Source organism: Eupeodes corollae, chromosome 1 (genome assembly GCF_945859685.1).
Source record: "Eupeodes corollae chromosome 1, idEupCoro1.1, whole genome shotgun sequence".
Taxonomy (NCBI): Eukaryota; Metazoa; Arthropoda; class Insecta; order Diptera; family Syrphidae; genus Eupeodes; species Eupeodes corollae.
This window is the reverse complement of record NC_079147.1, coordinates 192788187-192803687: the sequence shown is the minus strand read 5'-3', so window position 1 is coordinate 192803687 and position 15501 is coordinate 192788187. Positions and strand designations below refer to the sequence as shown.

At 35.9% G+C, this 15501-nt stretch overlaps 1 protein-coding gene across 2 annotated transcripts; it reads right to left on the bottom strand.

Moving 5' to 3' along the window:
• Positions 1 to 911: 911 nt before the first annotated feature.
• Positions 912 to 15420, bottom strand: LOC129938646 (ER degradation-enhancing alpha-mannosidase-like protein 3). 2 transcript variants are annotated; one of them, XM_056046318.1, is made up of 6 exons: positions 14738 to 15420; positions 14517 to 14663; positions 6439 to 7652; positions 2022 to 2257; positions 1812 to 1910; positions 912 to 1734 (listed from the first exon to the last, which is right to left on the bottom strand). In XM_056046318.1, exons 1-6 carry the CDS (start codon positions 14857 to 14859, stop codon positions 1249 to 1251), a joined length of 2304 nt encoding a protein of 767 aa, XP_055902293.1. In that variant the 5' UTR covers positions 14860 to 15420; the 3' UTR covers positions 912 to 1248. The 2 variants fall into 2 exon arrangements, with proteins under 2 accessions (XP_055902293.1, XP_055902291.1); XM_056046316.1 differs by having other exon boundaries at positions 1995 to 2257; positions 14738 to 15419.
• Between the last annotated feature and the right edge of the window lie 81 nt (positions 15421 to 15501).

Genomic DNA, 15501 nt, shown 5'->3' with positions numbered 1-15501 from the left:
AAAATCAAAATATTTAAATCCTGAAAAAAAGACTAAAGCGTTAACAAAATGATACTCAAAATTTGATTACATTACATTTACTCATCCGCTGAAGAACTGTTAATGAGATTTGAGATTCCCATCCAAAATTTAGAGCTCGTCGTCGGTATGTTCAAGATCTTGCTGAATAATTTCAGTACGTGTTCATAGACTTCGAAAGCAATTTGTTAGATTTATTTCCCCCTTCTTCAGGAAAATTAAATATTGGCAAGGTCTTAGAACCTGAAGACGGAAATCTTTATTTCAAGCAAGTAGTCCATCTTGCCTCCATATAGATTGTCTTTGCTTAATTTTCGTTGGGGCAATTTATTTCCAGGGAGATTCACGATTAAAGATCAGTAAGATTTACTGATCTGGCTGTTCTTATCCCCATTAGAAATAGTACAAAATATTCGTTTTCGAAAATATTTGCTTTCGAAACGCATTACAGAGGCCCTACTCTGGTCTCGGCATGTAGTCGTTTAGTAAATAAGTATCCCAATATCAATATCTCACTGAAGCACATGCAGCGCAACTTGGTCGGAGGACCCTGTTTTCTTTTGGATTAGTTTGGAAGACGCCTCTAAAAATGTTTGCGAATGTATTAAGACTTTGTTGGCTTTCAAACAGGCCATTTGGTCGTTTTTGTTGGATTTGGGATCGATAGATATGACAACTCTGACGGCTTACTGATCAACTGGAAAGACCCAGCCGTCTACCACGTAATCAACTATTCGAAACAAGAAGGTTTATCAAATTGACTCAGGCTTAGACCGATAGGATAACTTCTTTTTACTCGAGTACATTCTTATAGGACACGAATTTTAATAATTCTCTTTATTAACTTACTTTTTATGACTTCATTAATATTTTTTTGAAATAAAACAATCATCTAATTCGTATTTTTTTTTTCTTTTTTTGAAATATTTACAAAAAAATTCATCTTCTATTCATTCTCGCATTAATCTATATCAGCTACTTATATAGTGGGTGTGTGTGTGTGTGTTATACTTTTTTACAGATTTTTAGTTTAATTTAAAAATAAAAAAAATAAGAAAAGATAAGGAAAACAAGGAGACTTAAAAACTAATAACTGAAATCAAAAATGCATGAAAATAAAGAGAAAAACTAAATTCAAACAAAAACAAAACTATCAATTTTTTCCTTATTTTCATAGACTAATAGTGTTTGTTGTTGTTGTTGTAGTTTTTGTGTTTTATGATAATTTTATCATAATTCAACTTTAGTATTTTTCGTTGACTGCTTTTGTAATTGTCTTTTAAATTCCAACATCTGCATTATACGAATCTTAAGATTGGGATTTTTGGTGATTGCATTGCCAAGAGTTTTGTATTCAAGAGAAAACATAAAGACAACTGGAATGGTTACATTGTTGTTGCCATCGCCAGACATTGCAAACATTGGTTGTGTTTCACCGGAAGATCCAGGAACATTATCACAGACTATGACAGCTTTAGCGCCGGCTTTTTGGGCGCGTCTTGCTTTATCGACGAACGTGCAGTCACCTCGTTCGACAACTAAAATCTTTCCCCTCATATCACCGGTGTCATTCAGATCAGAACATCCTCGTAATGGTGTGGCTACGAGAATTTCAGCTTCGACAAACTCTTCGGCAACTAATTCGGGTGAGAAATGACTAGGACCAGCCATCAAAGCTGTCCATTCTTCACTGTCATCAGATTTGAATGCAACAGCCTTATAGAAAAAATAAAGAACAAAAACGAAATTAAAAACAAAAATCTTCTAATTAGTCTTTTGGAACAAAATCTCACCTGTAACTGCGCCAATTGATTTAAACTCTGCATCTTAGTCAGCTCGAGCATTTCTTGCATAAATAAAAGACCCATTTCACCATCTTCAGGGCTTTTAGCCTGCAATTTAAAAATTATGAAATTAGAAATCGAGAGTTCTTTTATTTTGAATTAAAATCAACTTATTTGTTGTTGTTTTTTTACATTATAGAAACTGTGAAACAGTCGAACCTTTCCATCGCCTAATGAAACCATTGTAATGCCCATGTCATAAACAGCTCGCAGATGATCAGCATTACTCGCTTGAAAATCTAATGCTCTCAAACGTTTATTCAATTGGGCACGAGGACATGAACCGGTGATGAAATTTCTCAATGGTTTTCGTACTTTTTCTGGGAATAATTTTGTGGAGCTGGGACATGTGCGCATAAAGTCAAGGACATTGTGTTCGTCTGTTTGACGGAAACCTGGAAAATAATAGAAACAACAAATTGTACATACAAAATTGTAATAGTTAATTAAAATTCAAATAAGTTAATAGGCTTTAAATAAAAGTGGACCGAAGTAATGTTTATATAAATACATTTTTTTGCTCTGTAGCTAATGGAAACAAGAGCAAATTGACTTATAACTCTTAACCATTCTTGTTTGCGTCCATTTTCACGAATGAAGGGGATCTAGAGGACAAGAATCACTCTTAGTTGATTTGCTAATTTCGCTCAAGAGGCAGTATCCGGAAAAAGACATTACGGTGGCACAGGCAGGGATTGAACACAAACCTCTGGCATGAAAGTTTTACGCACTTATTATAACACCACGGAAAATATAGCCGAAGTATCTAAATACTTAAAAAACGGAGTTGAGTACAGAATAGGGGAAAATTCAAATTGAAACTTATTGACAATACCAATAAAATTACAAAGGAATAGATTTAATATCAAAATTCTTAATTTTTAAAAGCTATTTTGAATTGATTTTTGAAGCTGCAAAGTTTTCAATTTATGTAAAACTAATTCATACTCGTATAACAGTTTTTGTTATGCAGTGATCTTGGGACTCCTTTTGTTAAACTCAGTACATTAAACTAACTTTCCCTGTAATCACTTTAGAGTTCTGGAGACCATAGAATACAAATGACATTCTAAAAAGATGAAGCTTAATTTTAAGATCCGCATTCAAGGACCAAGGAAACCAAATCTCTAGTGAATTATGAATAGTGGGGAGCACAGCATTAACAAATGCTGTAATTGTATTCATTACTTTTTATAACTTATATATTACTAGAGGCCTCGCACGGGTAGACTTAAATAGGTACAGATATTTAAGTTATAATCATGCTAATCAAAACGACCATGAATCACTAGATTAGAACAAAATTGTATGCTTATCTTAAAGCCTCGATTTACACTACATTGGATGTGGTATTTGTAGATGGCAACAATTGATTTTCAGGTGATCCTACTAGAGAAAGTGCCACATACAATTGCCGTGGGAAAAGCACTCTTTCCTTAAGTCGATCCCAACTATGGAAAAAGTTTGTCCCTAGGACAAAAATTATTTGAACGGCCGGTACATAATTACATCTGAAGCAGTTTGGGGGATATTAGAGTTGTACCTATTTATGTGTACCCGTGCGAAGCCGGGACAAGCCGCTAGTACTAAATATAGCCTATGTTACTCAGTGATAATGTAGTTTTCTAATGAAAAAAGACTTATTTAAATCAGTCCAGTACTTTTTGAGTTTATTCGTTTCATACAAAGTACAAATCTTTTCTATTGTGTTTTATTAGGCTCTTTTGGTCTTTTTGTTTTTTGGAATGCGAATAAATAAATAAAAAACTATTCCATTCTTTTACCCAACGTTTCGTAAGAATTCCTTACTTCTTCAGGGGATTTTTTTTTTTGTTCTTTATTCAATCGAGTGCATGTTAATGAGATATCCTGTTCTGCAAATATAGTCATTTATTCTTTTATATCCATATCTAAGGTCTGTATTATCATTTTTTATAGTTTCTTTATAATAACGCTTGCTCATTTCAAAGTAAACAAATTTTAACTATTAATTTTTTTTTTTTGAATAAGGTCGTTGGAACAACAAATAAAATGCAATTGCATGCGGAGAATATAGATTGTGGTCCAGAACAAGATCTGTAATGGCAAAGCAACAACGAAGATCCAAAATAAATGTATATTAAAAGAAACATTGACTTCAATAACTCCAAGGTCAACTAATCTAAGTACAATAGATTTGTTTGTATTTATCATGAAATGAAAATAATGCTTTTGTTATAAATATAATTTCTCACTTGTCCCGAAATATAATTTTTAAATACAAAATAAATAAGGTGGCGCAACAGTCCATGAAGACCCAGGGCCTAATGACTTACAACTCTCAACCATTCCTGTGTGGCGAATGTTGTCAGAGATGGAAGGGACCTACAGTTTATATTCCGAATACGAACGGCTAATTTGAGAAAGCACTTTTCATGACAAGAGTTACTCTTGAAGGATTTGTCAATTCCTCGCAAGAGGCAGTAACCGCAAAAATTATTTTTTTAAATTAAGGTGGCACAGGCAGGGATTGAATCCAAGACCCTTTGTTTGATAGTCCAACGCTCTAACCATCACGCTACTGTTACTACCAAAATATAATTTTTAAATAATCAAGCAAGATCATCAACACCTAAAGGAGATTGGGATTGCGTCAGCGTAAATGACGCAATTTAAAGCTCATTCAGCAGCTGCTAGAGGTGATGAAAGAAATAATCTACGATCGTCATACCGATTGTCTTGGAACGTGCAAGAGAACACCTGAAAGCAACACTTGACGCAAAACAAGCAGGATTCTGCACTAGATCGTTCTGCATTGATGACATTAACATCTTGTGGATTATCATAAATATCAATTACCATTTCGCTTGCTGTTGACTGAACTGGAGAAGGCTTCTAACAAGGCCAACGTCCCAAGTGTGTTTAGTCCAAAGTGGCTTCAGACAGGGCTCTACACTTTCACCAATTCTTTTTTTATTGGTGATCAGTTATGTGCTGCGAGCAGCCTTGACAACAAACGGCCAAGAAAGATGGACTCTGACAACATCTACACTACTCAAAGGATGTATGCTTTCTAGCTGATAGGGTAATGAATCCCTAACAAATGAAAACACGGGTGAAGACACAAGCAAAAATCTTGGGGCTAAAAATCAATACGGGAAAGCTAATATGCTTAGCCTCAGGACTTCGCATTCATCCTCTGATAAACATTTCCCAACAACCAATAGAAAAAGTATCTTGGAGTTATCGTCTAATGGTTGGAGAAACAACAATCCCAACGAATAAGTACTGTTATACAGATGAAGCACAAGGAAAATATTGCACAGGAATCTGCATTCCAGGGCATCTACTCACTTAAGAATATAGAAGAACCAAGTGGAGTAAAACGGTAGAGGAGGAACAGTCGAGATTTGGGAAAAGCTGGAGGAAGCTCAAACACATCGCTCGAAAACGCGCACAATGCCACGTAGGAGTAGTTAAGGCCCTATGTCCAGATAGCAAGCACCCACAGACTTTAAAAATCGGAGGACCTGAGTAAAATCGTCAAAAGTTTTTTTCACGGGTACTGACTCTTGCGCGTAATTGACAAATTCTCCAAGAGAAATTCTAGTCATGTTTTCTCAAATAAGCCGTTCGGATTCCGCTTAAAACTGTAGGTCCCTTCCATCCCTGACAACAGTAATCGCACACAGGAATGGTTGAGAGTTGTCAGTCACTAGACCCTATTTCTCAAACGAACTGTGGTGCCACCTAATTTATTATTTAAGTAAAATAGTATCATGCTTTAAAGTTCATAAACATAGAAACAAGAACGCTTGCGTTTTCCCATCAGTCGATATAAACGATAAATTCATTTCCAACTTTAACCTTTTCGGCTGCGGTAGATATCTTTATATGTATTTCGTTGTCTTAAAGTGGCACATTTTGTGCGCCGCTATATATAAATCGTCAGTTATCAAGTCCGGCTCGGCATATGAGAACACGGATCTTTGCTATACATTTTAATTTTTTTTCTTCGACTTTTAATTGATAACAATGTATACATTCTTAAAAGAGTTTTTCTTCAATTTTTTTTTAGCTCAATTAGACTAACTAACTAAAACTTCCAGGTCAACCATTTGCCGCTAGATAACCAACCCAAGCTCAAGTTTTAATTATTATCTCCAAACAAATTAATTTCAATAAAACAAAAACAAAAAAACTTTAATCAACAAACTATAAAAGAATACTTAAGAAAAGATCAGTTTATTTTAAATAAATATAAGAAAAAAAATATTAATACTTTTGTGATACACTTGTTTAAACTACAAACAAAATGAATAAGCTGTGTTTTTTATTGTTCTTTTTTTCCAATGGCAAACATAAAGTTAATTTAATGCGATAATATTATAAGATAAATAAATTAAAATGACGAAGGCATAAAATTAAAAAAAGAAAAAGTTACATATTCTTAGAACAGAACAGAACAAAGTTACATAAAAATGATTATAAATGTTTTTTTCTTTTGTTTATGGCCAGACATAATGAGAATTTAATTAAACAATAGGAAAACTGTTAGATGCACATTTATTCCTAAACAACAATGTGGAATACTCACTGAATGTACTGTTTCCAAGTTGTGCAATCGATAGTGGCAGTAAATGAGCCTCCGTCGTGAATACGAATTCGTCCAAATTGATGATGATGTCTGAAGGATCGGAGAAGAGCAAATACAAGTACTTGAATGTCTCAGAGAGAACGTATGAATCCATGCGGTCTTCATGTTTGCCAGTGCGTACGTCATTGACGGCTGCATAGCCGCAACTTACTTTGGCATGTTTCTGAAGGGTTTTTAGGGCTTTCTTGCCCACCTGCAGATAGTGATGGTCATTGGTGGCTTTGTAGAGGAAGTATGTGGATTCGATGAACTCAGGTCGGAGGTGGTGTTGTCCCCAGTGGATTTGGAAGTCGACGGTGAATGCTTCGGGAATGAACGTGTGCATTTGCATCACTTGATAGAGCATCTCATGTGTTTGAACGGCAGGTTTTAAATCCCCAGAGAGCACCTGCAATCCCGGCCAGAATGCCAGCAGAGAGTCCATAAAGTTTCTCGATTTGGCATGTGGTCGATGCATCAGCACATCCAACAACATCGGACCCTCACTCACGTATTTCATGACTGCGTTATAGTGTCGATTGAATCGCGCTAAATACTTATCGTCTCCCAGCAAAACGTACGACTTAAATAGATACTCATAGTAGGAATCGATTCCAGCCCCCACACCAGAATCTCGTCGCACCCAGTCACCCGAATGTACATTCATCACCGTGCCCATCAAATCCGACCCTCGGTGTCTGAGCTTCCACAGAGCATCCATGGCAGCATGTGCCCTCGCTTCGAATATCGGTTCGCCCGTCAGCCGCGAGAGTGCAGCAAACTCCAAAAGAATTGTCCCCGCACATGCGGTGCATGTTTCTCGTGATTTCTTCAGCTGTTCGTCTTTCATGCCTGTTCGCAAGTTTACTCTAGCGTGTGGAATGCCTGTCGAGGTGTTGAAAGCTGGCAGCAAGCGATAGCCCAAATCACGGGCCATCTCCAGTAGTTCGCCCTTGTACCAGGGCATTATTTTAAGATCCTTCTGGATGTATTCGGTGAGGATGTGCGCCGACAGCAAGCCACCAACCATACGAATGTTTGTCTCGAACACAGACACAATAATGTCACTGTCGAATTGGACGTCTTTTATCACCATTTTCACGGCACTCTCGAATTCGGCAAAGTCACCGAGTATGACGAGTGTGTCCAATGAATCCACCAGGGTCATTGAGAAACTGAAACAAAATGAAAATACAAAATAGTTTATTATGATTTGGTCTTAAGGTAGTTTGAAGTTTGGTTAACAAGTCGAGCTTGGAAGGAAAGAGGACTAATAAGAAAGCAATGGATGTTAGAAAGATTCCATTTCCAGGTTGGCACATAAATATTTTAATTGTGAGAGTCTGGTTAGTCATAATTAGTTCATAGTGCAATCAGCCTTCAACTTTTAAACTCCAAATATATGATAAACTTTTATTACATCATACGTAATAACGTTTATTTCAATATTTACATACTGTACATAAAACATCAAAGTTAACATAACAAATTGTTGTTTTAAATGCCGGTATTTAATGCAACTCCGCTTCTTACTTTTATTCTCCATGAACTTGGCCTTAAGTTGTCTTTTTTTTAATAGTTTTTTTTTGTCATTGTTTCGGTGCGTGCTAAATCTTTGGTTTTGTTTACTTTACAAACTTTCTTTAAAATTGTTAATTTGGCTAAATTCAATAAACAAAGAATATTGAATGTTTTGAGCATTGGAATATGATATTGTGTATTTATGTCATCTTTCAAAATCATTCCCAACAAATGAATGTAAATTAAATTTTATTGACTCAGTTTAAGTGTTTTGAGGTAATTATTATTATTGCTGAAATTTGTTTGTTAAGAAAAAAAATCAGGGTCGACATTTAAGTTTGTAAACAATAATTGGAAATGATATTTTAAGTAACACAAAGCTACAACTCACTACAGATTTGCTGAATGAATGAAACTTAAGGTCCATTTCATATACTTTGAAGGTGGTTGGGTTAAGCAACATCAAAGCAAGTGGTTGAGTGATGTTAATTCAAGTTTAGTTGAAGGTAGAACTTTAATTGTCGAAAGGTTTAGTGGTTTTGAGATGAAAGCATGTACTTAATTGTTGTTTATTATTATAATTATGGGAGACACCTGATTATTGGAGTTGATATTGTTTTAAAAGGTCGACCGAAATAAATCTTATCGCAAATAACCTGAGTAGCTCTAACTCTGACAAACAAGAGGCATTAAGTGCAATAAAATTTTTTAATAACACCAATGCTGCGATCAAACGAAGAATTGCTTTTGCTTACACTTATTTCTTTAGGGTAAGAAATTGCCCTCTCCTTTCATTTCTATAATAAGCGCACACTCAAGGAGGCTAATACTACCCTATATGTAAACACAGTGTGAGCACTAGGTAAGGGACAGAGGTGTTGAAAGGAGGTGTCGGTGCACATTGGTTTTGAATTCATGAATTTTGCAATGACTAGGAAAAATAGAGTGTGGTAAGGCATTTCACATTCGCGTAGTACGGCTAAAGAACGAATCTCTGTATTTGACAGTACAGTACGGCCGAAGGTTGGACCCGAGGGTATCTTGATGAGCATTCCTAGATGCGCGAGTATTACGGTTGAATTAGTTAGGGAAAGGGAAACCGATAAAATAACGGTAAACAAAAGGTCAGACGAGAAACCTTACGACGTTAATGATCCTAAGATGGTATTATCACCAATCAATCTAAATTCTCTACGTTCGATTTGCACCAGCCCAAATATTGGGAGTTATACTCAAACTTTGGACGTAAATAAGTCTTGTTGGTAACAGCCTGATAAGAGGGGGGGGGGGGGGGAACTTCTTACATCGCCTTAGAAAACCCAAACCCAAGCGACACAAAAGGTGGCTGGTGATTGACATACCGAGAATATCGAGATGTTCAGTCTACTCGATGTAAGTGCCATTTATGGATAATGGTGTATATCTCGCTTTAACGATACAAGACAGCATTGGATTTTAAAAGAATTAAATTCCACCTGGCTTTTGTTCCCCATTGTACAATGCTGTAAAGGTCGGAATTGAATGAGCTTATCATATTTTGTCGTTGCAGTTCCACATCCGAAGAAGAGGGATGTGAATCTGACAGATCATTAATAAAAATAAGAAAGGGTGTTGGAAGGGCACACCAGCATAATTTATTTTGTGGTTTTCAGACTTGAATCCATCCAATACAACTTGTATTGAATGGTTTAAAAGGTAATTACTAATCCAATGAAGGAGGGATTCATGAAAACCGAAAGCACGCATTTTCGATAAGAGAGCTGTGCCTAGGTAGACAAAGTCCTTAACTATGTACCTCGAAGTTATAGCTGGTATAAGCTATTAAACAAGCAAAATGGAGAAGTTTGTTGGGTGAGGCCCTAGTTCACACAGTACTTTAAAGCCATTTTATGTTAGTTATAACATAAAAGCATCTACAATTTTATGCCGAATCAGAACGGATAATGTGTGAACCATTTTTCATAACAACAATTACTTTAGGAATCTTTGTTAATTCCTCGCAAGAAGAAGTGCATGGTTTTTATAATATCTTAAACTATTTAACAACTTAACTCTATTTTGTGTGAGGAATGAAAGTTCTGCTGCTGAAACGTTGAAAATGTTTCATAGGGACTTTGGTGAGCAAGATCTATCAAAAACAATAGTTTATGATTTGTAGAAATTGTTTAAAACCTATCAAGATGTATGGGATAATTCACAACCACTCAAGGTGTTATTAGTACCCTTTATATGTTTATATTAAAACACAGGGCGAGAATTAGGAAAATAGGAATAGATTTAAAAGGAGATACCGGTGCATATTGGTCTTAAAGTTATAAACATTAAGATGGGAGGGAAAAACAGAGTTGGCCAAAGCATTCCACATTCTCGATGTGCGATTTAAGAAAGAATGTACTTGACAGTACGTCCGAAATAGAGCTCAAGGGTAAACTGATGAGCATTCTTGGAAGTGCGAGTATTACGGCTGAATCGTTTAAGGTGTGGAATGCAACTGGCTAATTCGACAGAGCATTGTTTGTAAAAATATCGATAAAACAACGAAAGGTATGAAACATTGCGGCGGTGTTCTACCGATGTAAATGTTTCGATTATAGGTCTGTCGCCTATCATTTGTAAAACCTTTTTTGGGCACCTGCCTAGATATGCGAATTATATTCAAGCTTTAGACGGATGAAATCTTTGTAGATTATAGCCAGATCAGAAGGGGTAAAAAATTTCTTGCATCGACGGAGAAATCCTAAGCACCTGGCAGCATTTTTGGCGATATCGAATATGTGATTATTCCATAAGAGGTGGTTTGTTATACACAAGCCCAGTACTGATAGTTGATTGGTTTTCTGGATGCAAGTGCCGCTCTTAGATAATGGCATGGGGGTGCGTTACGCTTTAACGACAGGAGACAGCACTGAGTTTTCGAAGCATTAAATTCTACACGGTTGGACAGTGGGAAATGCTGTCAAGATCAGAATTTCAATTGACAATCCCATACCCTTATGGAGCATCGGAAGGACCATTGGTAACCAATTTGGTGCCAATATTTAAATTTCAGAAATGTGAAATCCTGTCCTTAAAAATTGTAAGAAATAAATGCACGATTTTTCTATTATAATTATGCTCCTGTTCTTTAGAATACGTTGTGCTGCTTCAAGAAACGAATTTCGTATAACTCAAAATAGTCGTTTGGACACGGTATAAAATTAAAGTTCACGTCCCAGACAGTTAAGTCACGTAGAAAGCGTTTGTCCTACTCTTCAGGTCTCGTTCCGATCAGATGGAAAACAGCATTTCCACACTCCATACCCAAAAAATGTAAATCCTTCTCCCTCTCTATTGCACTTACGTCTCTTCTTTTCAATATCATGGAAAGACCAATTAACTATCAGGTTAAGAAATGTCTTCAAGGGGGAAGGCTCTTTATTGTGCGGATTTCGAAGCAATGTGTCCACTGGTGAGCTGATGATTCATCTCATCGAACAGTAAAAGAAAACTTAATATAGTTTTGCAGAAAGTAATATGATTGCGATTGAATGCAAAAGAATTTGATAGGCATTGGCATCAGACTCTCTTATCGAAAATGTATGCCTTCAGTTTAGACGAATCTCTCCTTCGTTGGATTGAAAATTACCTTTTACAATACAAAATAAATTTTGGAGTGCCTCAGGGCTCTGTTTTGTCTCCTACACTCTTTCTTATTTTTAATAATGATTTGCTGTCTGCAGCTTTTAATATAATCAATTGTTTTTCTGACAACAGTATTCTTATACTCGTTTTCAAATTGATAGGACTAGGTATTGTACACATATCGATTTGAGATTTAGGACTACTGCGAAGAAATTGGACTTTAGATTTTTATATTCGTTTTCATATTTTTTGGAACAGAAACGACAAAATAAGCGAAACTCATTAAAATCCGGCTTGAACAGCATTGTTCAATGGGGAATAAAAAACCGAGTGAACTGGGCTGGTGTTCCGGAGCCTTATATAAGCTTCTGGACAGCATTTAACGTAGAGCTTTAAAAATGATTGACTGTAGTAACATCATTATTGCATAGCGTCACGCGAACATCGTGTAATACTTGAACTTCTAGCAAAAGCCTATCCGTTTAACCTTGACTACAACTTTGGTAGTACTGTAAAGTAAAGAGATTCGTTTCTAAGCTCTTCGACGCGAATGTGGAATGCGTTACCAAGTTCTATCTGTTTTTGTCATTGCAATGTGTATGTGACGAGACATCTAGCTAGGAACCGAGCTAGATGCAGAAGTTTGTTTGGTGAGGCCCTAGTTCACGCGGGACTGAAGCGCCACCTTAAGTAAGTAAGTAATGTGTCTGTGGCATATTAAAGGTATTTTAAACCCTTTGCTTAAGTTCTAATCATAAAAAAATACCTCAGTTTCGAAGAATTCCCATGCAATCAAATGGTTTTCACTTTGTGTTTTGATGTATTCAATTGGGACTTTATCATATGATAAAGCCGGATTTTTCCAAAATCTTTACTTTCATTTCATAGAAAAGTTTGAGTAAGCTCTTAAATCTTGAACCATCAACAAGACAGTTTTAAGAATTGAAGAAAACAAGAAGACCTAGAAATAACGATTCGGAGTTAATAAGGAGAATTGGGCTATACCATTGGACATTTTCGGCCAAAATCCGACTCGACCAATCATGAATGAATCAACAAAGCTTTGCTGGATGTGGTTAATAAAATAGCGAAATTAAAATGACGATTCCTTTTTCATTTTCTCTGGCAAAAGCGGGTTTCTTATTTGAGAAAGCACTTTTCATGGCCAAAATTACTCTTGAAGGTTTTGTCAATTCCTCGCAAGACGAAATACCATTAAAAATAACTTTTATTGGATTAAACCAAGACCTCTGGTTTGACAGTCCTAAACACTTACCATCACGGCACGGGTACTACAAAACGTATAGATAGGTATCGGATAAGAATAAGGTTGATGTTTTGGCCTAACTTAAAGGGTTTTAAATGCACTCTGCCTTTTCTAAGGCTCACTCTGTGTCTTGAGATAAAAAGGCTAAAAAAAAGTATGTATTCATTACAAGCAATTGTCTATATTCTTTTGTTGTACGAAAGAAATCAGTTCAAAAATTCTCTTGACTTATCCCAAACTTGGCCTACATTGAAATATTACAATCAATAGTTGATTATTTATTCACAAGTCTTGCCAAAATTAATCAATTTACAGTTAACCGTCCTAGCTTAGTCAAAACTAAATCACCAAATTTGCTACCCACGTAAGAATAGTTAATGCTAGTCAAAACATTCAAAAACCAGACACTCCAAAAAAGAATCAAGTTGATTTGAACGGTTCTTAAGACACTCATCATAAGGAACGAATCTATATCACTGATGAATAATTTTACCATACATAGCTTCTGAATTAAGGTGACTTTCATTGTTAATTTAATTATTCATTTGAAGATAATCTCTACTTTTTTAAAGTTTACCCTGGAATCACCTACGCATTGCAACAAATCAAATTTCGTATACCAAAAATGCCAAACAATTACAACAAAAAAGAAAACAGGTGGCAACTACGTAATTTGATACTGCAATGACCTCACCAAAAACCTTATCGCATTATCAATTATCCACCCCCTTTTCCCTGGCTCCTATTTTTTGTTGGTTATAATTAAATAAATGTACAAAATAAAAACGCAACAAATATTCCAAAGACTTCTTAACTTCGATATACTTAAACTTTAATTTTACAATAAAACAATAACAACACAAATCAATAAAACACCAACAAAAACAAAAATAACTGATAACAATAACCTAACCACTTGTTTAAATGTGATAAGCCAACAAAAACTTGTTATTTCCATCAAGAATTTCATCAAGACTCAAGCATCCCACTGCTTATGAATCTTTTTCCCTACGTCTCCACTTCTATTCTTCATGAATACTATCGGCTGTTTTAGATAGAGAAACTCTATTTTTAACTCCAAGACGAGACTATTAATGTTTGCAAAATTAACATATCCTAACGGTTTCTCATTTCATCTATTTTGATGCTACCCAAAAACCATACACAGAATAATAGGTTCACTGGAGCAAATGCAAATTCAAGACCCCCGATTACGAATCTCTCTCCGCGCGCAACCAAATCCAACCAAAAAAACACCGCCACCAAAGTGGTACGGTTCAATGGCATCTTAAAGACTCGATTAATATTCCGTCAAGCAGTTGACCTCGTCCGCTGCTTAGGGGAGAGGAGAGCTTAGCTCAGAGCTAAATAAGCGAAAATTCAACTTTGAATCGAAGAAAAAACAAATCAACAGAAAGAGTAAAAAAAAAACAGGTGTAGCACTTTAGCCTTCAAACAGCACGCTCGTTCGCTCTTTTATCATAAGTGACTCCCCGTTTCGTTTCTGAATTAACTACGACATAAAACAACCACATTGTAAGTAGCAAGCCTGCTCCAGGGTCAAGGTTGGAAAGCTAAAGGTGTTGCAACTTGCAACTATACACGAAGACATTGTTTACACACTACTTACTTGCCCAAAATGTCATCCATGTCCCCACGAGATGGGGTCACGCCTCGGTAGCGTCCTTTGCACGACAATGGCATCAGTTCGTCGGCAGGATAGGCGTTCTCCATGTAGGCGTAGTACGCATGATAGAACATCTCTCGTGCTTCTTCCCTACGAAAATAGAAAAAAAATAACAAACAAAAACACTTAAATGCAATTCGTAAAAAAGGCTCTTGTAGACATACTTAAGCTCCTCACGCTCCTTTTTGGACATATTCTGAGTTGGAATGGACTCGGAGAGGACCAGGGACACCCCAATGATACCGACCAACACGGCAGCCCATAGTTGCCTGTTTCGTTGGCCCATTTTCTGGATTTTTGTAAACTTTCAACTTTTTCCCGTGTTCTTTTTGGACCAATTTCACGACACCACACAGAAACAACAAAATTAAATTTAAAATTTCGCGAAATCCAAATGAAGCCAACGAAACAAAAAGATAATAAAATATCCAACAAAATAAAGAAACCAAACGAAAAGAAAGAAAAAATAAAAGAGAAAAACACAAAAAGTAGGTAGATCTCTACTTTTCGTAGAGCCAACTACAACAACAACTTTTATAAATATTCCGACGACTCGTATTCAATTCATTCATTATCTTTCTTTTTTATTTTGTAATTATTTTTACAATATTTTCTTCTATGTTTCGATTGAATTCGACATTTGTGTAGATTATTTGTGAACTTTTAATCTTTTCGAGATTTGGGGTAGGAGAGAATTTTTTGGTTTTGCGTCGACTTCTTGTCTTTTGGGGATTTTGAGAATGGTGCAAAATTTTATTTCAACTTTTCTTCTTTTCTTTTTTCTTTGGTTTTAGTTTTGACACATAAACTTCTTTGGCGATGATGACAAGACGAGCGAGATGGCGAAACGAAACTGAAATCATTCAGGTGACGAAATGTCAAATGCAAAACAAAGGGTTTTTCTTCTTTAAGACGATTGCAGCGCGGC